At 46.3% G+C, this 27,507-nt stretch overlaps 1 protein-coding gene across 5 annotated transcripts in view; it reads left to right on the top strand.

The window, feature by feature from the left end:
• PKIG (cAMP-dependent protein kinase inhibitor gamma) overlaps positions 1-27,009 on the top strand; it is a 98,966-nt gene extending 71,957 nt beyond the window's left edge. For all 5 annotated transcript variants that reach the window (XM_019458393.2, XM_019458390.2, XM_019458392.2 and 2 more), the window contains 3 exons: positions 4,931-5,000; positions 22,725-22,898; positions 26,276-27,009. In XM_019458393.2, the coding sequence (XP_019313938.1) occupies positions 22,751-22,898; positions 26,276-26,355 (228 nt within the window). In that variant the 5' untranslated portion in view covers positions 4,931-5,000; positions 22,725-22,750 and the 3' untranslated portion in view covers positions 26,356-27,009. The remainder of the gene's footprint in view (positions 1-4,930; positions 5,001-22,724; positions 22,899-26,275) is intronic.
• The last annotated feature ends 498 nt before the right edge of the window (positions 27,010-27,507 follow it).

Below are 27,507 nucleotides of genomic sequence, written 5' to 3'. Positions count from 1 at the left end.
CCCCCCTCCCCCTGCTCATGCTTTCTCTTCCTCTCAAAATAAATAAATTAAAAAAAAAAAAAGATTCTTAACATCTCTGGGTCATTTTCACCTGTAAGTAAGAATGATACTGATCTGATACCTGGGTCATTGTGAAGATGAAATTAAGATAAGGCATCTTAAAGTGCTTTGTAAAATATGAAGTGCTATAGAAATGTGAGGTGTCATTATTATTTCAGTGAAATAAAAGAACACAAGTTAAAAGCAAAGCATTTCACTGGGGAAGGCCAGAGTGTACCTTGCACCTAACTCTGAAATAGCAGATCCAGTATAGTAGCTGTCCTTCAGGAGTGTTCCCTTTTATTTCATTCACTGGGATAAACCATTTCCTCTCCTTTCCCTTTCCATCAGAATGGTTTGCAGAACAAGCCATTTTGTTTCTCTGGATTCCAGAACCCATTTGATACAGAAGCCAAAGCATCTGCTTGAAGCCCAGGAGAGCCTGTGAGCAGAGATGCAGCATTTGCAGGGCTTTGGTTCCCAGCAGCCAGTACACTCCCAGGAGTGGATTTAATTGGCTCAGGGGGAGGACAGCAGTCAAGGGCACTGAGCCATGGAATAGTCAGCAGCACAGAACCAGCCCACACACCACCTGACCTGGGCAGTTTCTTTCTTTCTTTCTTTTTTTAAAAAATGTTTATTTTTGAGGGAGAGAGAGAGAGAGAGAGAGAGAGAGTGCAAGCAGGGGAGGGGCAGAGAGGGAGGGAGACAGAGGATCAAAGCAAGCTTCACTTTGTCAGTGCAGAGCCGGATGTGGGGCTTGAACTCATGAACTGTGAGAAGATCATGACCTGAGCTGAAGTTGGACACTCAACCGACTGAGTCACCCAGGTGCTCCCAGGCAGTTTCAAGCCAAAGCTTTAGTCTTTCTTTTGGATTTTAAAAGGGGGAAATTCCTTTTTTTCTAAGTAATATTTTTTCCCCTTCCTATTTTTTTAAAAGTTTATTTATTTATTTTGAGAGAAAGGGAGAGAGAGAAAGAGAGAGAGAGAGAGAGAGAGAGAGAATGCATGGGGGAGGGGCAGAGAGAGAGGGAGACAGAGAATCCCAATCAGGCTCTGCACCATCAGCACAGAGCCTGATGTGGGACTCTAACCCACAAACTGTGAGATCATGACCTGAGCTGACACCAAGAGTCGGATGCTTAACCAACTGAGCCACCCAGGCACCCATATTTTTCCCCTTCTTGAATAAAAAACATAAATGTTTAGGAAATGAAGTACCCTTTTTTACCTCCATGAAGCTTTTTAAAAAAAATTTGTCTTCCAGCCATTAAAATGTTCTGTTTTGACCAAAAAAGAAAGTAAATACAGTTAACTATCCCATGTAAAGATAAACAGGTAATGTGTAACATAGCTTATCGGAGTTTTTCTCTGCTCTCATATGCTTCTTTTTGTTTTTATTTTCATTAATTTTCCCTAAAGTAGTAATGCATATGTTCATTGTAACTAAACAATTTGAAGATGTTATAAAGAAAAAGTTATAATGTCTCCTTTCCCCCTTCTTCCCATTTCCTTCCTTCTGAAATCAGTTTGGTATATATACTTCCATACCTTTCTCCAAGCTCCTATTGAAGTGGATGCAGTGTTTGTGTAGGTGTGTGGTTATTTGTTTTGTCAGAAATGGGATCATATGTTTATTCTGCACTTTCTTTTTCCCACTAAATAATACATCCTGGGTAGGTATAAATCGAATTCACCCTTTTAAATAGCTTCAGGGTGGGGCGCCTGGGTGGCTCAATCGGTTAAGCATCCAACTCTTGGTTTCAGCATAGGTCATGATCTCCGGTTCATGGAATCAAGTCCCACAATGGGCTCTGCACTGACAGCACGGAACCTGCTTGGGATTCTCTCTTCCTCTCTCTCTGCCCCTCTCCCCACTCGTGCTTTCTTTCTCTCTCTCAAAATAAATAAACATTTTTTAAAAGTTTTAAGGGGCGCCTGGATGGCTCAGTTGGTTGGGCACCTGACTTTGGCTCAGGTCATGATCTCACAGCTTGTGAGTTCAAGCCCCGCATCAGGCCCTTTGCTGACAGCTGAGAGCCTTGGAGCCTGCTTCGGATCCTGTCTCCCTCTCTCTCTGCCCCTCCCCCACTCATACTCTGTGTGTGTATGTGTGTGTGTGTGTGTGTGTGTGTGTCTCAAAAATAAATAATAAAACACTAAAAAAAAATTTTTTTTAAAGTTTTAAATAGCTTTAGGGCTATAGACCTATAGGTACCACAATGTATTCAGCCATTTGTCCTTTGATAGATATTCAAGTTGTTATGTTTTGTTTTCTCTAAAAATATTGTTGCATTAAATATATACATACATCCTTTTTTACTTGTGCTTTTACTTATTGAAGTCGAGTTGACACACAATGTTACATTAGTTTCAGGTGTACAACACAGTGATTTGCCGAGTCTGTAGGTTATGTATGCTGTGCTCACTGCAAGTGTAGCCACCATCTGTCGCCATACAACACTATTATAATACCACTGACCATACTGGTGCTTTCATTTCTATAGGTTGCATTTTCAAAAATAATATTGCTGGGTCAAGGGGTCTGTGTATTTGACATCTTAATAGAGAATACCATCCTACTTTATAAAGAATTCTAGTAACTTGCATTCTTCCCATAAATGTGCGAGTACTTTCATTTCCCTAAATCTTTAATATTAGGTATTCTTTCCCTTTCTCCCTTCTATCCTCTGTCTCTTCCTCCCACTCTCCATCCTCCTCCTCCCTCTATCCCTTCCTCTCTCTTTATGGTTTCATTCTTTGACCAAGCTGATGGCAGAAAATGGTGTCTTTATAGGTGCTTGCTTTGTATTTTCTTTACTACTTGTGAGATTGAACATTGTTTCATGTTAATTGGCCATTTTATTTTCCTCTGTGAATTTCCTTCACCCTTTTTCCTTATGAATTAGTTGCTTTTTTCTCAACAAGTTACAGGAGCTCTTTATGTGTTAAGTATTCTTGCAAATGAATTTTTGCAATGTATTACAAATATTTTTCCTAATCTATTATTTGTTTATTAAATTTTTCTATTTGTTGCTTCATTGTGTCTAGATTTCTTGCCTTGGTTAAGAGTAATATCCCCACCGGGGCGCCTGGGTGGCTCAGTCGGTTAAGCGTCCAACTTCGGCTCAGGTCACGATCTCGCGGTCTGTGAGTTCGAGCCCCGCGTCGGCTCTGTGCTGACTGCTCAGAGCCTGGAGCCTGTTTCAGATTCTGTGTCTCCCTCTCTTTCTGACCCTCCCCCATTCATGCTCTGTCTCTCTCTGTCTCAAAAATAAATAAACGTTAAAAAAAAATTTTTTTTTTAAAAAGAATAATATCCCCACCTCAGAGTTATATAAATATTTTCCTAAATGTTCTTCCAATACTTTTAGGGTTTTAATTATTTAATCCTGAACCTTTAATCCCTTTGGAATTATGTTTATACATAGCAAAGAGGTAGGGATCAGGCTTTATTCTAGGTCTGCCAGCACCATTTATTAAATAAACCATCTTTTCTGTTTTGCACTGAAATTCCATCTTTGTGATAAATAAGTTCCTTTCTTGTATCCTTTTCTGAACTTGCTCTGTTAGTTCACAGACCTATTTGTTCTTCTAACCATGTCTTTTTATTATGTCTTTATAAAGTAAATTTTTATTATCTCCTAAGATAAATCCCCTATTTATATATTTTTAAAAATAATTTTCTGTTTCTTGGCTAAATTTTGGGGTGTTTAGTATTCCATATGAACTTTAATTTTACCCATTTCACTTTCAAAGAAAAACTATTTGTATTCTTATTGAAACTTAATTAAGACCATGTAGTAATTTGGGAAGGATTAACGTTTTTGGATAATTAGACTTAAACTTAAGTGTGAAACTTAAGTGTTCTATTTCAATATTTTGTCATTTTACCTTAGAATTTTTCAATATGCAACATAGATATATTGGGTCAATTCCAGTATTTGTCCTGAATAAGGACCATGCGAAGTTTTAGTTGTGATCTCTTCCATCCTTGACACTCTTACTGTCAAATGTGTGATATTGTCAGATTTGTGTTTATCTTCCTACTTAGTTTTCACTTAATCAGTGTTTTCAATTTACCAATATACTGTACTTACTAGTTTTGCTCACTGTTGACTCTAAAACCCCACTTACTTTCTGTGCTTGGTTTCCTTTCTGTTGGAGAATGTTCTTGGAGTCTGAATGGCAAACTTGCTCAGTCTTTGTCTGGAAACATCTTTTGTCCTCACTCTTGATATTTTAGAATTCTAGATAGACCGCATGTATAACGATTATGAAAGTTGTGTGCGTCCCTTTAAAAGTTTTCAACCAAAATAGGAGTCATTCATGTAAAATGTAGAAGTCTTTCACTTCCTTTCTCCTAGTCTCTGAGTCCCAGAGAGAGAACCACTGTTCAGTTTGCTGATGGCCTTTTTCTATGTAGATACAAAACAAAACAAAACTGTGTATGTGTACAAATGCTGTACTTTTTCCTAGACATAAACAATCATGTTCATACTTTATATTAAAAATTATGACCTGTACAGTGTCACACTCCTTTTTAACAACAGAGCGTGCCCTTTTTTCCATGTCGGTACAGTGAAATCTTTCTCATTCTTTGTAGCAGCCATCTAGTATGGTATTAGTACATCATAATTTAACTCTTTTTCCTATTAGCAAATATTTAACTTGTTTCTTCTTTCCTTTGCTATTGCACAATATGTTTTACTGATCATCCTTTTACTTATGGGAACATACCTTTGCTGTAAATTCCTATATATTTGACCCAAAGGGTGTGCACATTGAATATGTTACTAGATATGCTTAACTAGTCTTCCCAAAAGATTGTTTTAGTTTACAGCCCTAGAGTATGTCTGGCTCTAATTCTTGTTTTTCTTGTCCCTTAGAATTTCCACACTGATTAGTCAACAGTGGAAAATCCGAAGAGATGCAAGTAGGAAAAAGAAACTAAAACAGGTGGGTAGTCACATTGCTCATACCACTACTACAGCATCCCAAGTGTTTATCTAAATACCTTTACTTCTGTTCAAACAAATAAAAGAAATAGGTTCCAAGTGAAATTAGAAAGGAATTTTGGTCCCATGAAGAAAGGTATGGCCAAAGGTTGGCCCTTTGCAGAAGTTATACGATATCACACTGCAATTTTACAGATCATTTCTTTATAGCATCAGAAAGACAATTTACTTCTAGTGGCTTCAAAGAGAATGGGTTTCTTCAGCCATCTATTTAAGCTGATGGAATTATACACAGGGGCTATCAGCAAATTTGGGCATGATGCCAACTTTCTTGTTTGTTGTGCAAAGCTATTTTCATCAGGACCAAAGCACATTATGGGGATTTTAATACTGTGATAGAGGAGCAAAAGCAAGCAAAGCCCAGCCTGGAGAAACCTGCACAGCCCAGTGGTCTGATGAGGAGAGATGGTGCAGGTCCCTTCCAGTCGGAAGAAAATTGCAGTTCATGAAACATGAATGGCCTACTTGGAAGTGTGGCCACTTTGGGTCGGTGTTCATACTTTAACAGTTCTGGCATCGGTTAGTCATTTTTAACAGCCTTTCATCCGTGGCTCAGCTCCCTCCCCGCCCTACAACATGTCTACCCCTCTCTCGGCTCCGCCTCCCTACAGTTAGAACAGAATCTCCCACCTTCATTTCTCTGTCCAAGGCCTAGTAGTCCCAGGAGCTTGGGGGAGTTCCACCTCCTTTAAATTCTGTCTCATGGCCTACCCTGCCTCCAGCACCTACGAGTCCTCTTCTCTGTTGGCAGAGTGAGAGTCTAGTCTGTCTGGAAGCTGCCCTGGGGCTGGAAGTCCCCAATTGCTTATCAGCAAGGCTTTGGGGCCTTGCCCTGCAGTAGCTTCCCAAGCTACTGGGCTTGTGTCCTGTTCTGACTCAGTGCCCCTGGGAACCCCCTGGATGCAGCTGTTTGCAGTGACTAAGATGCGGCAGCCGGTCAGCCCCCAGGACTGTTTATCTGGCCGAGGCCCATTTAGGAGGGCAAGCCTGCAAAAGACCTCTCTGTTCCAGAGCCACTAAACCTTGAGGACGCTGGGGTTATAGGAAGTCTAGAGCTGGGGTTTTTAACCAGGGGTTTATGGTTAGCTTCTGGGATTCAGAATTCCCCTGTATTCATAGGTACAGTGTGTGTGTGTGTGTGTGTGTGTGTGTGTGTGTGTGTGTACACACACACACACTTTTCTGGGCCAAGTGTCCATAGCTTTCCTCAGGTTCTCAAATGTGATCTGAGACCTCTGAATTTTAAGAACCATTTGTCTAGAGAAAGCCTAACGTGTTGTAGGCCACTGTGTCCCCCTGAGCACCAGCCTCACAGATGCCAGGATCTTGAGTGACCTTACCAGGCTTCTAGGTTTTTCTGTTTGAGGGTGAACTGGGACAAATTACTTAGTGTCACTGAAGCTGAGAGCCTTCCCATGGGATGTCCCACAGTCCAGTAATGAAATTGCACCCCATCCCTGGTTTCATCTCATTGAACACACCAGGTGTGCTGAACACTCGTAGGGGGTGGGGTTTCTGGCTTCTGAGTCCATAACTCAGAAAGGGTTCTGTAGGCAACTCTACTGACAGTGGTGAGAATAGTGCTGAGGGCTGCAATTCAGTTTGGCTCCTGATTGCCGGGAAGAGCACTAAATGCTTTATCTACATCATTTTCTTTAACGCACACACTCCTTCAGTGAGGCTGGTACTGCTGTTTTACAAATGGAGAAATGGAGGCGCAGAGAGATCTAGTAACTCACCAGAGATCACGGAGCCAATAAGCCAGTAAGTGATACATGACCCATGCACATGAGCTTAACCACCAAGCTTCATGGTAAAAGTAAAGGGCATTGATAGAAAAGCTAAAGTAAACGGGGGTGTTTAGTGTAGGGCAAGCTGCCCTGTATATTGTGATACTGATAGCATTGCTATGTTATACCAGATACACAGCTGTGGTCTTAAATCATTAAGAAAAGGTTGGTAATAGCGACGCCTGGGTGGCTCAGTCAGTTGAGTGTCTGACTTCGGCTCAGGTCATGATCTCACGGTTCATGAGTTCGAACCCCGCATGGGGCTCTGTGCTGACAGCTCAGAGCCTGGAGCCTGCTTCCGATTCTGTGTCTCCCTCTCTCTCTGCCCCTCCCCTGCTCACGCTCTCTCAAAAAAGAAAAGGCTGGTAATATATTAATGCATTAATGCAATACATGAGAAGAATTTCTATCCATTATAATTCAGATAAAGGGGTTTTTTTACAGCTTTATTGAGATATAATTCACATACCATACAATTCACCCATTTAAAGTATACAATTCATTGGTCTTTAGTGTATTTAGAGTTGTGCATCTGTCCCCATAATCAGTTTTAGAACATTTTCATTACTCATCACCTTCCCAACTCCCCACCCCTCCCCAGTCCTAGGCAACCACTAATCTACTTTCTGTCTCCAGTTGAGGTTTTGATACTTACAAGATTAACCGTGTGGGAATCTTGGTGATCTGGAGTGAGTTGTTCCCTGAGGGATCACTAGACAAACGAAATTTGACTCTAACATATTTTATAAATGACTTTATTGGCTAAGAAGCTATAAGTGTGTCTTTGATATGCCTGAATTTGGGGTTGACATAGGCAAGAGACAAGTATTTTCTGAATCATTTCCACTTGTCAACATCGCCTGTCAAATAGGCTCCTCTGGGTAAGTGACTGTAAAACTTGGCTTCGTGGGGCCACATCTCTCCACTGGCGTCAGAACCAGCGGCAGTTCAGCACAGGATCTTTCTTCTGTCATCTGAATCCCTGGTGTGGCTGCTCTCTCGGCTTTACTGTGGTTGTCGGTGTGAAGGCTGCTCATGTGGGTGCCTGTCACTGTAAAATTCAGGAGACAGCACGTACAGTATCCTGTCAGGCCCTTTGAGGACATCCAACTGCGTGCTCTCTTGAGCTGTTTCATGGTAGCAGATCCACTGTACCTCTCTCTGGATTCATTCATTTTTTCTCTCTTTTAGAGACCATTTATTAGGCATTATGCAGCAGGTGTGGTGGTAGGTGCTCGGTGAATCTACTCTCCAAAAGCTCCTTGTGCCCATTATTACAGTGTATGGCCTTGTGTCACCAGGTGGAGAGAGCCATTTGTGTTGAGAGAAGCCGGAGGCACAGGGGGTTTGATGATAGAACAGTTCTCTGAGGGGGATGACACAGATGCAGTACTGTCCACCTCAAGACAAAGCCGTCCCCAGAGTGCACCAGCCTCAAGAATGTGCACCGGGGCGCCTGGGTGGCTCAGTCGGTTTAGTGTCCAACTCCAGCTCAGGTCATGATCTCAAGGTTTGTGAGTTCGAGCCCCACATCAGGCTCTGTGCCAACAGCTCGGAGCCTGGAGCCTGCTTTGGATTCTGTGTCTCCCTTTCTCTCTGCCCCTCTCCCGCCCTCACTCTGTCTCCCTCTCTCTCAATAAATAAATAAACATTTAAAAATTTAAAAAAAAAGAACAGGCACTGAATTGGGAATGAAGAAATACAGATTCAAGTCCTGGTTGGAGGACCTTGGGTGACTTGTGCCACCTCTCTGAGCCATGGTGTCTCCATTGTGAGGGTTAAACAATGCAGTCCCTCTCAGATACTTCCGGCTCCATTGCTGGAAGGAGTGTGCGTGTAGTAAGTGTTGAATGAAGAACTAAAGGAATGAAGGAACGTTCTGTGATTGTCAGGGCGAGAGTAGAACTGGAGTAGGTCAGGCGACTGGGTAGAGAGGAGTGTAAATGAAGACAAAGGAGAGCCTCCCTTTCCTTTCCCTGGCAGTCCACTCCTGCCGCTTCAGCCCCTTTAACCTCACCTTGTCCTCAGGTTCTCTCTCATCCTCTGCTTCCCTGAGCCAGAGAGGCGCTGCCTTTGAGGCCCCAGAGCCAGCCAGTCCTGGGTGAGAATCCAGGCTCCAGCACGTGCTATTATGTCTAAGAGGGATCTAATTATACTAGGCTACTGTGAAGTAACTAAGACGGTGTATGGAAAGCACCTGTCACCATGCCCGATGCACAGTATATATACCCCATAAATGGTAGCCATTTTCATTTTATCACTGTCACTGTTATTTATTTGGTCAGGAGCCAGGGCTCAGATTGTTATCTTAATCACTGGCTTGAGAGTATGGAGGTTCTTAAGTTTTTATTTTGTTTGTTTACTAATTCATTCGCACGATGGTATTTATTGAGCCTCTTCCGTATGTCAGGAACCATGCTGTGTGCTGGGGATACATTGGCAAACAAAGTCGGGGTACCTATCCTCGTGGAGCCAATTGGGAAGGCAGATAGTGAACAAATATGTCAACACTCGCAGCATGGCAAAACGGGGAGCTCTTATCTTTTCTGCTGGGTCAGGGAAGAGGATGCTCTGGCTGAAGGGTGTCTGTCCTGAGCCACTAGGAGTTACACAGGACACTTCAGGGGGCTGGCCGTCCCGTGAAGACTCAGTGTCTGGATGTAGGGAGTGGAGGGCTGCAGTACTGAGCCCAGAGACTGGGAATCTTGGGCAAACTGTTGCCGTGGGCCGAAGGCACAGGTGAATCTATGTACTCTCCTCAAGAACAGTCCCTGAGTTGTAAGCACGTTGCCTTTCCAGGTTCCAAGGGAGGCTCTTTAATTAGTATTTACCTATGTTGTGTTTTGTGGATTCTGATCTCTACTTCTATCCAGAGGCAGGAAGAATGGAACAAGAACTTTGTTTCCCCTTCAGCTTAAGACCAGAGGACCCAGGCCTTGCTGGCACTGCATTCGGGCCTACAGTATGTCTGTGAGTGTTGTGTGATGAGTAGTGCCCTTCACTGCCCCGAGGCTCCACTCACCCCACACTAGGGAGAAGGCTCTGAAAATAGGCATGGAAGGGAAGCATTAGAGTATCCAATTGGAAACACCTGTGAGAGGGTCACATCAAAATCAGAGCAAAATTCAGAGGCACCCTTATCCTCTCAGACCCCAGAGGGTACCAGCCACATTCGGTCTTCTTTCCCCACCAGTCCCCGTCCCCCAGCCCTGTGGCCTCCTGGTCATCTTTCTGGATACCAGGCAAGCCCCGCCTCCTGCAACTCCTCCCTCTGCCTGGCACAGCTTCCCCAGGTATTTGCCTCCCTCCCTTCCTTTGGGTCTGTGCACCGGTGTCTGTGCATCCAAGGCTCCCTGTCACTCTGTAGAAAACCCCACACCTCTTGCCCCGCTTTAGTTCTCTCCTTAGTACTTTCACCACCTGACATTTATTCTGTTTGCGTGTTAGTGTGAGTCACTCCACTAGAATGTCAGCGTCATGAGGGCAGAGGGTCTGTTTTGTTCGCTGCTGAACCCTCAGTGCCCAGTGAGTGATAAATAGGAAGGAAGGGTGGAGTAACTTCCTTAAAATCAGTGCCTATAAACGACCGGCTTCCTGAGCCCCTGCTCTGCCTTATGTCTTTTTATTACAGCTCTTACCTTCCAAGCTCTTTAAAGATTCTTAAAGTTTTTAAAGGTTTATATACAGAAGTGGTCTCTAAACTCTTTTCTCTCTCCTTACCTGTGGAGGCTCTGACACCCTCTCGTCAGTGGTAGAGACAGGCCACATCCTCCTGCCTAGTGTTACTAGAATCCCTGTGGGAGGCAAGGGGCGTGGCTTGAAACCATTCTCCTGGTGATCCTGGTAACCCTGGTGTATGCCCCTCACACCGGTCACCCCATCTAGACCATGCGTGAGTTCATCTCCCCACCCAGACCATGAACTTCCCTCAAGGGCATAGTGATGTCTTACTGTTCTTGTATCCATGGCATCTGGTCCCAAGCCTGGTGCACAATGAGTGATGAGTAAAATTTTGTTGAATGAATGGATGGATAAATTAATAGTATAGAAATCACATCTTGCCGCTTTTCATTCTCCACAGTAGATTTAGGGAGTGCTTTCATATAGACTTCCAGAGAGCTGGCATGGCAGTAACCTGTTAGAGACCACTCTGGCTGTCCGCTGCTGAATAACACTGCAGCCCCAGTACTTAGTGGTTCAAAATAACAGTAATAATTTATTATCATCTCTCATGGTTTCTGTGGGTCAGAAATGTGGGGACAGCTTGGCTGGGCTCTTGTGGCTTGGATCTCATGCACTTGCAGTCAGATGGTGCTGGAATAGCTAGAGGCTGCCATAGCCAGCGGCTGCTGGCTGCATCTCTCTCCATGCCCTCCCAGGATCTCTCCATGTGGGCATTTCATTGGGTTGGTTTGGGCTGCCTCAAAGTGTGGAGCCTCAAATTCCCTACATGCAGCTCAGAACTCCAAAGACAAGTGGCCCAAGAGAGAGCTAGCTGGAGGCTGTGTCTCCTTTCCTAACGTCGTCTTGGGAGTCCCACAGCATCGCTTCTATTGCATCCCATTAGTTAGGAGTAAGTCACTAAGGCCAGATCATTCAAGGGATGCAAATTAGACTCCCCTCTCGATGGGAGGAGCATCAAAGCATTTGCAGATGTGTTTCAAGACCACCACAAGGATCCCAGCTTACTCCTTCATTGCACATTTGAGACACCCACTGTCTGAGGGGGAAGAACCTTGCCCAGAGGTACCTAGCAGAGCTAGTGCTCAGCCTCTGGACCTTTGGCCGGCCTGCTTGGAAGTGATTACACTTTCCCTTACTGCCCTCCCTGCATGGTCTGACGGGGACTGCCAGTCTCTGGGAACCATTTTAGCTAAGCCCTCACCAAGTTTAGATAGTGTGTAAACAGCAGGAGGTCCGGAGAGACCCAGCCTTCCTGGTCCCCAAGCGGTAATCCAGCTGGACTGTTCTGCCTCTTTCCAGAGACCTCCACAGAAACACAGATGTTCATGGATTGAAGAGTTTATATCACTGTCTCAATCCCCAGCCCCAGCTCTCTGCAGAATTCAGAGAATCAGCCTAATACCATTGAAAAAATTCTGAAGATTTTTTCCAAATGAAAAGTTTTTTTTTAATGTTTATTTTTTAGAGACAGAGCACAAGTCGGGGAAGGGTAGAGAGCCTGGGGCACAAAGTATCCAAAGCAGGCTCTGTGCTGACAACAGAGAGTCTGATGTGGGGCTTGAGCTCATGAACCATGAGATCATGACCTGAGCTGAAGTCGGACACTTAACTGTCTGAGCCACCCAGGCGCCCCTGAAAATTCTAAATAGAACTTTTCTCAAGTGTGGGAAAAGTGCATGTGGGTATATGTTTCAGCCAGCACTGTAGAATATTTTCGTGGGACTTCATTGCTTTCTTGCCTTTCCCTCAGGAATGCTTACTGTGAGGTTGGAGACTGATGGGAGAAAAGGGAACGGACAGCATTTAACAGATGCTTACTATATGCCAGGCAGGTGCTGTCATTTCTGTGTTTTGTAGCCTAATAGCACAGGCTCAATTCTACCCCACACTCAGTGAGTATACAACTTTGGGGAAGCTTCTTAACCTCTCTGCATCTCAGCTCTCTCTTCTGTAGAATAGGATTAAAAACACTTTCCACTTCACAGAGCTGTTATAAAATTAAATGACATAATGCCTGTAAGGTGCTTAGCGCACAGCCTGGCATGCACTAAGGACTGTGTAAGCGCTGGCTCTGATCATTCCTCACAACCACCTTTCAAGGCAATTGTTATAGCCCCATCTTCCAGAAGAGGAATCTATTGGTCAAGTGAGTTGCCCAGGTATAGGGGCAGAAGCTGGTGACTCCCCAGCCCTTGCCGTGTCCACCACACTACACAAGACTCCCGGTGGCTCAGCCGTGCCTTCACGACATGCGGCAGTAGCGAGCCACAGAGGCTCTGAAAGCCTCATGCCCTGCAGGGCCCTCTGGTCAGGGTCCTAGAGCAGGAAAATGTGAAAAGACAGAGCCAGGAATCCATGTACAAGCCTCTGTAAAGAGCAGAATAACAGAGAATATTCCAAGCAGAGAGAACAGTCTCATGAAGGCCCTGAATTCAGGAAGAACTTAGTTGCTTTGCGGAATTGAAGAGTAAATGAGTCAAAAGACAGTGGAAATGGGAAGAAAGGTCACAGGGGAGGGCAGGGCAAGATCAACGCAGGACTTTAGGGACTGGTGGCATGAGTTTAGATTTTCCCAGATGTGAAATGGAAAAGCATCAGAGGTTGAAAGAAGCAGGGGAATGACCCAACGTCTGATTTGCAAACATCACCCCAGTTGTTTGTGTAGAAAATAGACCATGGGCCAAGGGCAGAGCATTGATGCAATGAGGACACTCCACCAGGGGTACAGGTGAGGAAAGATGGAGACCAGGTGGTGACCGTGCAGAGGGGAGGAAGGCAGATCCAGGCTGAGTTTCCCAAGTAGAAATGATGGGACCTGGTGACAGATTATACATGAGTGGAAGCCGAGGAGGAATCCAGGATGCCTTCAGGTCTCCAGCTTGAGCAGCGTGGACAGATGGTGTCTTCACTGAGCTGGGGAAGGCTAGATGGGGCAGGCTTGTGGCTTCACATGTGAGGTTTGAAATGGAGTGGGATGTCCAAGGGACATGCTAAGTAGGCAGACTGGCAACTCTAGAACTCTGGAGAGTGGCCTCTGGCTATATAGGGAGTCATCAACACACACTTTTTTTTTTTTTAATTTTTCTTTTTTTTTAACGTTTATTTATTTTTGAGACAGAGAGAGACAGAGCATGAACGGGGGAGGGTCAGAGAGAGGGAGACACAGAATCTGAAACAGGCTCCAGGCTCTGAGCCGTCAGCACAGAGCCCGACGCGGGGCTCGAACCCACGGACAGTGAGATCATGACCTGAGCCGAAGTCAGACGCTTAGCCAACTGAGCCACCCAGGTGCCCCAGTGGAAAGATTTTTTTTTTTTTTTTTTTTTTTTAAAGTAGGCTTATGCCCAGTGCAGAGCCCCACGCAGGGCTCGAACTCACAACCCCGAGAGGAAGGCCTGAGCTGAGGTTAAGAGCTGGATGCTTACCCAACTGAGCCACCTAGGAACTCCCATTTTTAATTTTTTTTATGTTTGTTTATTTTTAAGAGGGAGGCAGAGTGTGAGCGGGAGGGAGAGCGAGGAGGAGACACAGAACTGGAAGCAGGCTCCAGGCTCTGAGCTGTCAGCACAGAGCCTGACACGGGGCTCGAACTCACAAACTCTAAGATCATGACCTGAGCCAAAGTCGGACACTTAACCAGTGACTAAGCCACCCAGGCGCCCCTGTCAACACACACTCTTAAGGGAAAGGGTCAAGAACTTCCAGGGACCCAACGGAGAGAGAGGAGGACCAAGCCAGATCCTGATTCTCGTCCTGGGGGGCCTGTAACATAAAAGTCCCTGACAAAGGAGGCACCTGTGTGAAAGAGGTTGCGGCATGGCCCGAGAGGTTAGGGGACACCCCTGGAAGACGGTGATCTGAGAAAAGTCCATGGGGACTAGCAACCAGGAGGTCAGTGAGGACTTTGTATGACTCAGCACCCCGCCTGTCCTTTCCTCCTCACTGAGTGGCCTCCCAAAGCCTGTGTCTCTACCACCTGCTTCTGGGGCTACATGGTTCTGCCCTCTGGGTGCAGAGGCCAAGCCTCTGCCTAACTGCCTCCAAATGAAACCTCACTGGAGGCTGCTGTTTGAGTGGGCATCAGGCATTGCCCTGGCAGGAGACTCCTCTCTAGTGACTCCCCTCTGGGTGTGCCCCTAAGGCACCTAGATAGAGCTTGGTGCCGGCCCGCCCCCTTAGTGCAGGCCTCACATGGTTAGATTGAGCTGCCTGCCCCTTCTCAGGTTCTGGGATTGTACTTACTTTGGGGCCCTGACTTTCCTGCTTGCTTCACTGCCCCTCTGGTCCTGGCTGCCTGTCACAGGGAAAAGCTGCTTCCCTCTGAGAAATGCCAGCTGAGTAGGCCCTGGTATTTCCATCAGGTTTCCACAGCCCTTTCTTCCCTCAGAGAAGCCTTCCAGAGCATTTTCCCCACCTCTGAGGGGGCCTCTCCCATGGGACCAAGTCTCATTCTGTGCCCTTTGCAAAAGGGTCTGCTTTCTTTTTGTATGGTCTTTGCAAATACTTTTTAAAAAAGAAAAAAAAAAAACAAACAGGAAATGACCTTTCTGGTATATTTGGAAAACAATTTGGAGTTGTACTGGAATCTGCCTGAGCAATGAGGACGAATAGCTGTGGACTTGGAACAGACCATGTAGCTCTTGGCAGAGCCCAGGGCCTCTTCCGTTTACAGGGCTGGGACAGTGTTAAAAACTAAAGGGAGAAGGCAGTTTCCTGTGGGGAGCTTGACAGTGCCCAGAGCAAGCACCTGCAAGAGCCCCTGACCCCAGGCCACCAAGGGTCTGGGCCTGGGAAGCTGAGTACGAGAGCCTTCCCTTCCATCCTAAGCATTCGGAGTCAGATGCCTTACAAGTGACCAGACCCCAAGAAGGCTCCCAAATCTGAAAACGAGGACGAGTGGAGGAGCAGCATCACTTTTGAGCACCTCGTAGGGCTGGAGCTGAGATGAGGAGATATTGGATGGCTGTAGACGCAGATTGTTTTCTCTGCCTGGATCACACTCTGTCCAGCTTTGCTGTAGACCTCAGCACAAGGTCACCTGCTTAAGGAGGCCTTCGCTGACCATATAACCCTTAACTAAACATCCACACACAGAGAACCCTGTTCTCTTCTTTCAATGCACTTATCACTATCTGTGATGATAAATCATTGACCTGTTCAATGTCTTTTTCTCTTATCAAATTGTAAATGTCTTTTTATTCTCCAAAATATATCCCATACCTGACACAGTGCCTGGCATATAGAAGGTGGTCAGTAAACAATGAATGAATGAATGAATGAATGAATGAAGAAAGAAAAAGAGAAGGGAGGGAGGGAGGGAGAGAGAGAGAGAAATGTCATGACTGAAAGAGACGTAGGGAGCATATTTCAACCTTTGTTATATTCAGATGGGCAGAAAGGAAGATGGGGGTGTTGGAGAGAGAGAGAGAGTCAGAGAGTCAGAGTCAGTCACCCTATGGCACAGAGATTGAGCCAGACCTTTGGCCACTGTTCTGTTGCAGGGTTGCACACCCTTTGCTCCTTCTGCCTTGGAATCTAGAACATCTTCTATTATTTACTCATTCATCAAATATTCATATATCAGTATACATGCCAGCCAGAGCCACCACTTGTGTGGAACTAACATTCACTTCACCACCTTCAGCACCATAAAGAACAAAAGAAGGAAGTGTAAGTTTTTGGCCTTCTGTGCACCATTAAACATAGTAAAAACAAAGAAGTTGAATGAAAATGTCAAAAAGACAGTTTTACTGGTAAGACACCCAGTGAAAACAGGCCATACTAATGACTTATTAATTGTGTGCCTCTTACATTGCACATAACTTATCAGACCCTACACACGCCATCTCATTCAGTCCTCACAACAGCCCCCTCATCAGCAGGGTGTTACTGTTATCCCCACACTGCTGAGGAAGAAATTGGAGTCCAGAGAGGTGAAGGGAGATGTCCAAGGTCTCTGAGCTAGTGAATAGGGACTCCGGGCGGCATGTTTGTCCTAGATGCCATCTATTACACCACACACGCCCCTGGGAGATTTGCAGTGTCGCTAGGGCTCCCGAAAGGGTGGAGTGGTGTGGGAGAAAGAGCTCTGGGCCAGGAGTTAGGACCCCCTAGATGCAAGAACTTTAGGCAAGTCATTTTTTCTTTCTGAACCTCCGTTTCCCCAGCTATTAATGAGAGGCTTGTCTAGATGAGCTCTGGGATCCCCTTCAGTTTGATTATTCCACAAATGGTTTTGAGAGAAGTGGAAAAATTAATTAAGATAGATCTCTAACTCATACATTTGAGTAAATAAATTCCAGATCAAGCAAAGATTTAAATGTGAAAAAGTCATGAATGTGTAAGAAATAAACAAGGGAGAATTCTTTGCTAATCTCAGAGTGGGGAAGACATTTCTGTATGTGATGCAGAATCTAGAAACTATAAAATAAAATATGGATCAGTTTGACTACATGAATAGAGAAAAATGTGTGCATGTGAAGAAATGCCAAAAATAAAGCCATAGAACAAATGACAAGTAAAAATTACTTATAATTTCTCTTAAGGCAAAAAGATTAATTTCCTTAATGTATAATGAACTCCTGCAAATCAATAAGAAAAAGGGCTACAATCCAATAGAAAAATGGGCACAGGATTTAAGTAAACAGTGTACAGAAAAGGAAATAGACATGGAATGATGGTCAGGTTCACTCACAGGAACAGTACAAGCTAAAACAGCCAACTACTGTTTCACCTTTCAGACTGAGGAAAAAAAGACAAAAAGACAAGTGTTGATAGGAATATGTTGAAACCAAGTGTTCCTCATACATGCCCAATGAGAGTTAACCTCTGTGGAGGCAGATTTGGCAGTGTCTATTACCCTACCCAAATCACAGATCCTTTAATGAATATGGCAGTTCTACTTTTATGGAAGCCAGGGGCGCCTGGCTGGCTCAGTTGGTGGCGTGTGGGACTCTTGATCTCGGGGTTGTGGGTTCAAGCCCCAAGTTGGGTGTAGAGATTACTTTAAAACAAACAACAACAACAACAAAAAACCCAAAGTCCATCAAGAGGGAAGTAATCAGTCTACAACAATGAGACAACAGAATACCATACTGTCAATGAAGAAAGTTTTAGCTATATAAAGATTTTGGGTTTGTCTCTTGTGTTTTTTTGATGTAATCAGTGCTGTGGTTTCAGGTCCTCTGCCCATTTTTAATTGGATTACTTGTGTTTTTTTGTGTTGAGTTGTAGAAGTTATTTATGTGTTGTGGATATTACCCCCTTATCAGATATATCATTTGCAAATACCTTCTCCCATTCAGGTCTGTCTTTTCATTTTGTTGATGGTTTCTTTCACTGTGCACAAAAATTTTTATTTTGATATAGTTCCAATAGTTTATTTTTGTTTTTTGTTTCCCTTGCCTTAGGAGATATCTTTAGAAAAATATTGCAAGGCCAAAGAGATTACTGCCTGTTTTCTTGTAGGGGTTTCATGGTTTTATGTCACATATTTAGGTCTTTAATCCATTTTGAGTTTATTTTGGTGTATGGTATAAGAAAGTGGCCCAGTTTTCCTAGCGCAACTTCTTGAAGAGACTGTCTTTTCCCCGTTGTTTATTCTTGCCTCCTTTGTCATAGATTAATTGGCCATATAAGCATGGGTTTATTTCTGGGCTCTTCATTCTGTTCCATTGATCTAGGTATCTGTTTTTGTACAAAGACCATGCTGCTTTGATACTACAGCTTTGTAGTCTATCTTGAAATCTGGGGTTGTGATACCTCCAGCTATATTCTTCTTTCTCAAGATTGCTTTGCCTGTTTGGGGTCTTTTGTTTGTTCGTATAAATTTTAGTATTATTTAGTATTCAGTATTATTTTAGTTCTGTGAAAAATGCTGTTGGTATCTTGACAGGGATTACATCGAATCTGTAGATGGCTTTAGGTGGTCTGAGACATTTTAACAATGTTCTTCCAATTCATGATCATGAAATATCTTTCTATTTGTGTCATCTTCAGTTACTTTCATCAGTATTTTCTAATTTTCAGAGTACAGGTCTTTCACCTCCTTGGTTAATAAGTATATTCCTAGTAATTTATTCTTTTTGGTGCATGTCCTTTTTTTTGAGTTTTATACTACATGCATACGTATTCAAGAAGGAAATAATTTAAAAATAAAGTGAAGGTTTTCACTATGAAAAATACAAAAATTTTAATTGTAATTTAAATATGTGATATATTTTTTATTTAACAGTTGTGAGCATTTTCCCATGTCTTCTAAAAATATTCACAAACATTTTAATGCCTGAAGTGTATTTCATTTAGCTATAAATTAAACATTTGTATAATTGTATATATTTCTCTGTTGTCCATATATGAGCTCATTTTAGTGTCTTAGTTTTTGACTATTATAAATACCATAATGAACATCTTTGTATATCTGCATTTACAACTTGGATTTTTTTCTTAGAACAGTTATGAGCTTAGCTGCTCAAGGATATGAAAAAAGTTGGTTTCTTTTTTTTTTAAGTTTACTTATTTTTGAGAGAGACAGAGAGAGCGTGCATGCATAAGAAGGGCAGAGAGAGAGAATCCCAAGCAGGCGCTGTCAAGTGCAGAGTCCTTCTCGAGGCTCTGTCTCACGAACAGTGAGATCATGACCTGAGCCGAATTAAGAGTCAGACACTTAACCGACTGAGCCACCCAGGCACCCAAAACTTGAGGTTTCTTGATGCATCTTATCAAATCACTCTCCAGAGACGTTCTGGTGGTTTATACTGTGACAGGCAGTCTGATAATGACCATTTTCTGACGTAGTTCCCAACTCTAAGGATTCATTTCCCCGTTGCTGTTGACTGTAAGCAGCAGAGAGCAAGAATTCAAGTGTTGAAGAAAAATGAAATTGTGTACTTGTGCTGTGGCGCAGGGGGCTCCCCAGACTAAACCCTACAATCGCTTTGGAATCCCTGTTACTCAAGGGAACGAGGAGGGGACAGGGGTAGCCGGAGCATGTTGGCTGGGTTGGTGTTTTCCAGGATTGGGCTTTGCACTTGGCACACTTCCCTGAACCAGGAGGACCAGCTCCCTGCACAGGGCAGCTTGTAAGGTCAGCCAGGCAAGGGCAGGAGTCAAAGCCCCAGGGTGTCTATTCCATCAGGAGGCTGGCCTTTTAGATGTAGCTTGTAACTCCATCCCACAGTGGTATCAGATTCTAGAGGTACCGGACAAGAACGTTACATCAGTCTCCAGTGGACTGAGGCCTTTCCCAGCAGCCCTGCGGAGTCACTTTATCATCCCCACCAATTGGCTAAGAGAGATGGAGGGACAATAGACAGGTAGATACAAACTTGAGAAATATTTATTGAGCACATACTCTTTGCCAGGCACTGTTTGAGAATCTAAAGATGAAGCACAGAGCATGTTGGCCCAGCTGCCAAGATTAGGCCTTTGGGTCTGGTGTGGTGAAATCTCCTGGAGCTTTTCTAGTTGGAGAAAAGCTAAGGACACAGAGCTTGGGGAGATGGTGTGGCCTGCCCAGGGTCTGTCCCTTCCCCTCGGATGTGGCTGTAACATGGAGGATGGGCTTTGGGTCTAAGATATTTCTGAGTCATGGTTATGAACTCACCTCACTGACCTCAGAGGGCTATTGTGGCAATTTAGTAAGTGAGGTAGGGAAAGCACAGAACGACTTGGCAAGTGTCACCTTTATTATTATTGTTTAGAATTGTCATAAGTTTTAGTGTTATTACTGTTGTTGCAACGGGCCATTCCCCTGTTCTGAAGCTTTGAGCCATTTCCCAAGAGAGAGAGTGCAGGAGTGAAATTTCTGTGACCTGCAGAAGGAACCACTTCTGGGGCTTCAGAGAGTTGGTTGTGTTGTTTTGTTTTTTTACTGACAAGACCAAGCACTGGGGCAACTTCTTTCTCTCAAGGCAACCAAAAAAAAAAAAAAAAAAAAAAAAAAAAAAAATAGCCTGAGCACACCCTCTGCTGGAGCTTGGGAGGATTGCCTTAGACAGGATCCGGCCCTGCCTTTATTTTACAGACGGGGGAACAGAGGTCTGGAGAGGAGCTGAGCATTCTGAGTGCCCCCGCTGTATTCTTGAGTGGTCTCTTCTGAGCTCGGTGTTGTGGGGAGACATTGGGGCCAGCCCTCCACACCAGTAGCCCACCCTTTCACACATGCACACTCCCCTTCGGCACTTCCCAAGCCCACCCCAGGCACCTTCTGCCAATGTCAGTTACCTAAGGAAAGCATCACACGGTAACTTGGGCTGATAAGAACTTCTGCAATTACAAAAATACAGTCTTAGAAGTTCCCCTTAGTTACAAAGAACCACACTTGATAAGGTGGTTTTTTTCCTTGTATTTGCTCTTTCCCTACAGAAACTAGTTTCTATGTTAGGTGTTATTTTGCAGTTAACAGTTTATCTCAGAAACCTTGCCATATCAGTACAAGTTCATCTGGTATGATTTGATTGCCTTCAGAAACTCAGAGGTGTTCAGTGAGAGATATTCATGTCCCCCTAGCAGATGAACATTTTAATACAATAGCAATACTGATTGTTGACAAGGGTGCAGATAAATGGACAAGCTTATAGTGCTGTGCGTGGGAATATAAATAGGAGTAGTACAGAATTTATAAGGTTTTTTTCCCCTTCATCTTTTATTGTCCTAAATACCTATGCTATTCACAAAGGCAACTTGGAAATGTGTCTAAACAATGTGGCTTAAACATCATCTCACCCTTCCTTTTAACCCAGCAATTCTACTTCTAGAAATGCATTCTAAGGAAATAACTAGAACTAGACACAGATTTACATAAAGACCACATACTATGTGTAAATGGCAGAAAATTGGAAATACCTCCATGTTCATTTCTAGAGGACTGATCAAATCTTGGTACATCCAAGTACACATGTACAAAACTCACCTAGAGAGAGCCTTAAATGATATGTTCTAGAGTGTTCTACAGAGTAGGCTATAAAATACAATACATGGTATGATCTCCCAATTTTTAAAAATATATGTGGCTCTTTTTTATGTATGTGGTTCTCTTCTCGTTCTAGGCTGTATTATCAACGACCAGAGCTCTTAATCATAGTAACTCCTAATTTCCTGTCTTTCTTCCCCATGCCACCCCCTATCCCTCTTCTGAGTTCTAGCCCCGTACCTCCATTGACCTACTGTATGTCTCCCCTTTGAGGGCTCACAGGCCTCTCCAATTTGGTGTGGTCAAACAGAACTCAGCCTTCACCCCACCATCATGCCCCAAAATATTCCTTCTGTGCTGTTCATCTCAGTCAACCACATTTTCGTCTGCTTACTTATGTCAGAAAGCTCACTTCCCCACCATTCAGATACCGGGTCCTATTGATTTAGCCTCCAAATTACATCTAGAATCTGCACCACCACCTCCTGCCTCCACTGACCATCCTCTCACACCTGACCTTCTGCAGGAGCCCTCAACTTGCCCACTTCTGGGCCCTGCTCAACCCAGATGTCAGAGTCATCTTTGAAAATGCAGATCTGAGCTTTTGTGACCTGGCCAAAACTCTTGAGTCGTCAGGTTGCAGAGGTGATCTGGCCCCTGCCCAGCTCAGCAGCATCCTTGGTGTCACTGCCCCTCGCCCAGCATCCATGAGTCTGTGGCTCTTTTGGTTCTTCCGTTCCACCAAACCCGTCCCTCCCCTGAGCCTTCACACGTGCTCTTCCCCTCAACTCCTTATCTCGATAACACCCGTTCTTCCCTGGAGCTCATCTAAACCGTCACTTCCTGATCCCCAGCCTTGGTCAGACCCTGGTAGTCACTCCAGCACCCTGCCTTCTCCCTGGAAGCCCTGAGCACCCAGACAGTTCCTCGGGTGATTTAGGCAATTTGCTGTGGCCCCCAGCAGGCTGTAGGCTCCCGGAGGGCAGGGACTGTGGCTGACTTGTTCATGGCTTCATCTGCAGCATCTAGCCAGTGCTAGATATTTATCAGTAACTTTAGAGGAAAGACAAGGGATGTTCTTTCAACTGGCGATAGTGGTTTTCTGGGTGTGAAACTTTGGGTGATTTATTTTGTTCTTCATACTTTTCTGTGCTGTTTTCAATGATTAAGGCAGAAACTGTCATTTTGTCAAAAGACATCCGTGCTAGGGACCGGAGCAGAGTCTTCCCTGCAGGATGGACCCGGCCTCACCTTTGTGCTCCTGCCCCTTTGCCCACAGGCCTGAAGAGCGATGCGACAGGCGTGATGGAGGTCGAGTCCTCCTACTCGGACTTCATCTCCTGTGACCGGACAGGCCGTCGGAACGCGGTCCCTGACATCCAGGGGGACTCTGAGGCTGTGAGCGTGAGGAAGCTGGCTGGAGACATGGGCGAGCTGACACTCGAGGGGGCAGGTCAGAACCCACGGGTCTTTAGCATTCCTACACTTCTGGGGTCCAGGGCTGTCCTCCAAGTCATAGACCGCCCACTCCAAATCAGTCCCAGGTGGCATCTCAGGCCCTGAGGACTCTCTGGCCAGGAACCTGGGGCTCCTCCCTTTCCTCGCTGCCCTCCATCCACAAGGCCTGTCAGTTCTCCCAGACTCAGCCCAGGTCCTTCGGCTTCCCTCCAGCCCCACAGCCTCCCTGCACCACTCCCTGCCGGCCAGTTGCCAGCAAGACAGTAAGACTCACTCAGACCATCCTGTCTCCTCCTGCCTCTGCCAAGCCCATCATCACAGGGCCCTGCCGTGGGGCCAGACCCTACCCTGCCCTGCCTCTGGGTTCTCATCGGGGGCCCCTCTCCCTTCACCTTCTGTCCTCCAGCCATACCCACCATTAGTCTGTTTCCGTCAGGGTGCTGGCCTGCCCTTTCCAGAGCCTTCTGTGTCAGTTTCCTCTACTAGAACCTTCCCATTCAGTCCTGGGGTTGCCATCTCCCTGCTCAGGCTGTACTCAGAGGCACCTGCCCAGTCACTGACCTTCGTCACTCTGACAAGGTTTCATGTGTTTAAATGTGAGCTTCAGGAGAGCAGGGGCCTTCTCTTCTGCTGGCGCATAGCAGGTGCCTGGGAACTACAGGCTTCATGAATGAATGGGGGAGATAGCAAGCCAGCCGCCAACCCCCACAGTGCCTGGGGCCACCCTTCTTTCAGCCCTGGGACCTTCCTCTAGACAGCCTTCTCTGACCCTCCTGCACTGGGTAGAGCCCTCTCCTCCCTGTCCCCAGAGTTCCACGGAGGCGGTGTCTGTACCACATCACCTCGTACAGCAAACTGCAACTGTAGGGCTCCGTGGGTCTCCCACAGAGCTGTCTTGGAGGCCCACCATCTTACTTTCCTCCATGTAGCCTTCAGTCCAGAGCGCTTGGTGCTTGTTGGCCAGAAGTGACCATGGAGTACGGAGCAGACTGTGGGCACATGGACTCACCCCTCTCCTGTAACAGATGGCCCTACAGGCCCAAGAAGCTGGGCGGCTTGCTCAAGGTCACCAGCAAGTTAACACTGTTAGAACGGCAACCTGCCCAAGGAAGCACACCCCATACCTCCCCCAACCTCCCCCCCCCGCCTTTCCTGTGGCCACGCTCCTCACAGCTCACCTCAGTCTGTGCCTCGGAGCCAGAGGAAAGCACGTCTATTTCTCAACAGCCCCTGATCGTCCTTAACATGCTGCTCCCTGGGCCTGGTTCCTCCTGCCCTCCCCTCACCTGCCTCACCTTGCTTGCTCTTAGAGACCCAGACTGCTCTACTGAGCAGCCTTCCCTGACAGCCTCAAGCCAGAGGTGACACCTCTGCTCCCAGCCACCTCCATAACCCCACTTAGCACAGCGCCCCTCCTCTCCCACCTGGATCTTTGTCTCGCGTACGTGCTACATGGTGGCATATTGGCATATTGCTCACAGCTTCTGCATCCTTATGCTCAGCTCTAGTGAACGGTTTTCTGTCTCCTTCTACCTCAGTAGTAGTAAGCACTCATCCACGGACACAGGCCCTTCTCATACCTGTTTCCTCTAATTTGGAATCCTTGAAGTGTCTGGGTCCTCTGGGTCTAGGACATTTGCCTGCCAGGATGACAGACATTTGAAAAGGGGACCTGAGGAAGGAACAGTGTTCAGTGCAAGGAAATGAAGCAGTCATGCTGGAGTGTAGGCCAGCCTGGCTGACGAACCTTCCAGTAGGCCCTGCAATGAGCCGTTTCCACAGGCAGGCCTGGGGAGCTGTGCTCAGTCCCGCGGACTCACTGAGGGAGTGGGCCTACAAAGATTCTGACCAGCAGGCCCGGCTTAGAATCTGTTTGCTTAAAACAGCCCAGGAGACAGATGCCCAGCTGGACGGAAGGGGAAGTATGGCCTTGGCCTGTCCTGGAGGCCCAACCGCCGGCCTTCCCAAGTCTGTGGCCTGTTGGTGTTTGTTAATGCTCCCTAAGCATATCGTACACAAGCCTTTGCCTTTCCTGCCTTATGTGGGGAGGATGTTTCCCTACTTTGCCTAATGATAAGAGACAAGACATGAAGAAAGGAATACACTGCCCAGCAGTTTCTGACCATGAAAAATTCTGACCAGTTTCAAATTGTGCCCTGAAACTGACCCCAAGGGAGTCCCAAGAATACTGGTTGGTGAAGAAAGTGCTTGAGAACCTTCTCCCCAAGAGAGAGCTGGGACTGGCACAGAGGAAGTGTTGGCGAAGACATTCTCATGTGCCGGGTGACCACCTTTGGCCCTACGCCTTGGTCACACACGGGTGAAGGTGTCCCCATCCTCACTTTAAACAAATTGCCTGAGGTCCCACAGCAAGGAAACAGAGCAGAGATTACTAGGGAATCCAACGAGAATGTTCCTGCTGGCGAGGGCAGGAAGCTCAGGGTCAAATTGGGTATCAGAACCTGGGAAATTTGCCCCAAGTGCAGACTGGTCTGTCAGGCTTCTGGAGGGCCAGAAGGACCCTCTGGGCCCAAGCTTTTGTTACAGGACCACCCAGGATAGGGGCGGTGGTGGGGATGGGCACCAGACATCCACGTTCTGGCTGCACCACTGGCTACCACCACCTTCTCAGACTGCTACGCAGGTGGGATGAAGCAGTGCCGAGGACAGCCAGCCTTCATAAACCCTGGAGAGTGCTGCTTTGTGGCCGAAAAAATTCAGTGGGAAAGACATTGGCTCTCTCCACTGCTTATCTCTAGCAAATCAGTTCATGTCTTCGAGCCTGCTTTTCCCATCTGTATCATGACTCTAATCATAATCCCCTGGCTGTGTGGATGCTCCAGCCTCAGGAGCTCAGGACAGGGTGGGGTGGTTCTCCTTGGTCAGTGGAGGGATTGGTCTAAGGATGCAAAGACAGAGGCAGAGGCCCTATTGGGAGGTGGGGCTGGTCTGGTAAGGACACAGCACAGTGAAATGGCCACACCCTGGTACTCCCCTGAGCTAGCCTGTTCCCTGCCCCTTCTCTGTCTTATGAGAACAACTACCACTCACTGAGCACCCATTCTGTGCCGGGACTTCACATTTGCCCCCTCCTTTTGGAGAACCTTCACAGACAGCCTGATCCTCAACTGAGGCTTGTAGCAGTCGTCCATGAGCCTGGCCTTTCATTGACCTTAATTATACTAGTAACACCGCCTGCATTTTCTTCGCAAACGTTGTTAGAGGCCAAGCTAAAGGTCTTTTTGGCCATGGCCACCCTTGATCCAGCTCCTGTCCTGCGCCCCAGCGCTCACCCACTGTTCCGACTTCAGCTGCATCCTTCCAGGCCTTCTGTGCTTTACGTTTGTGTATATGCTCCTTTTCTCTCTTCAGAAGGACAGACAGAGGCGGGCACCCCAGACAAGGAAGCTAGCAAGCAGCCTGAGAGCAACGATGGGACCACCTCGTCTTGAGTCTGACCTTGCCCATGGAAGGTGGAAGAGAGACCTGCTGTCCCCACCTGGACAGGGAGCCCTGGCATTGGCCTGGCAGCCCCTTCTCTGAGCCCCTGTACCAGGCAAGCCAGGCCAGAGTGAAAAGGCACCCCCGGAGGCCGCCGTGGCCCCTACCCTGGAAAAACCCTCCCCCTGCACCCTCAGGCTCCACTCGCCCACCACCTCCTCACCGTGCCCGGGCACACTCTCAAGACCCTGTAGCTGCGGGGCATTATTTATTCAGCGGGCACCTGGGTGAGCAGCACCCCAAGAACACGCCTCCATAGGTGGTCTGGGCGGCAACCACGGCCCAGCTCTGCCCCGCCTTCTCCAAGCCCAACCTTCTGGGTCAAGACCTTCGTATCCCTTTTTTTAAAAAACACTTTTAAACTTTTTAAAAACTATAAACCTCTTTTCAGCAGAGAGGAAGGGAGCTGACTTTTTTTTTTTTTTTTTTTGGAAGGCACTGTAAGCGGAACTGACCATCTGTGCAGCTCCACGTCCCCTCGTGGAGCTTCACGGATCCATTTCTAGGGAAGGGGTTTTGTGCTCACAACTGATCAACTCTTTGCCCTTTCTACCAACATAAGTGGCACCTAGGACCCAAGAAATAAATGCTGATGATTTGTGTGACTGGTTTAAGATTATTTCTCCTTTAAGCAGCGAAAGCAGGGGTGGGCCAGGTTTCCCCAAGTTAGTTGGGATCTGTCACTGCCCCGGGTTTCCATGGAAGGGCATACCTGAGAAGATGCTGGTATTCCACAGAGGCTGGCACCCTCCTTGGCCTGGTGCCTGATGAATCTTCTTCCATCTGTCCCTCTTGCTTACCCCAGTCCACAGCTCACCCCCATGGGCAGGCCCAGCCCTTAAAACCTACAGTGAGAGGGGGCTCAGAGGTAGCATTTAAGCACATAACTCTTCAAGAGAAGCCTGGTTTCTTCTTGAGGGAAGGCAGGCTATGGTTCCCTCTTTGCCCCCCCCCCCCCCCCCCCAGCATCAGAAGCTCCAGCTTCTCCTTTGCAGCCCCCTCCAGGGTCCCAGGGTCCTGCTGCTGAGCAGGCTGCCCGAGTCCGGGAACCCACAGCCTCCTTCTGTTCTCACTCCACCCAAGACCACAGCGCTGCACAACAC

This window comes from Panthera pardus, unplaced genomic scaffold (genome assembly GCF_024362965.1).
Source record: "Panthera pardus isolate Hobbes unplaced genomic scaffold, ASM2436296v1 HiC_scaffold_25, whole genome shotgun sequence".
Classification (NCBI taxonomy): Eukaryota; Metazoa; Chordata; class Mammalia; order Carnivora; family Felidae; genus Panthera; species Panthera pardus.
The sequence above is the reverse complement of the archived record's forward strand: the minus strand, read 5'-3'. Positions and strand labels throughout refer to the sequence as shown.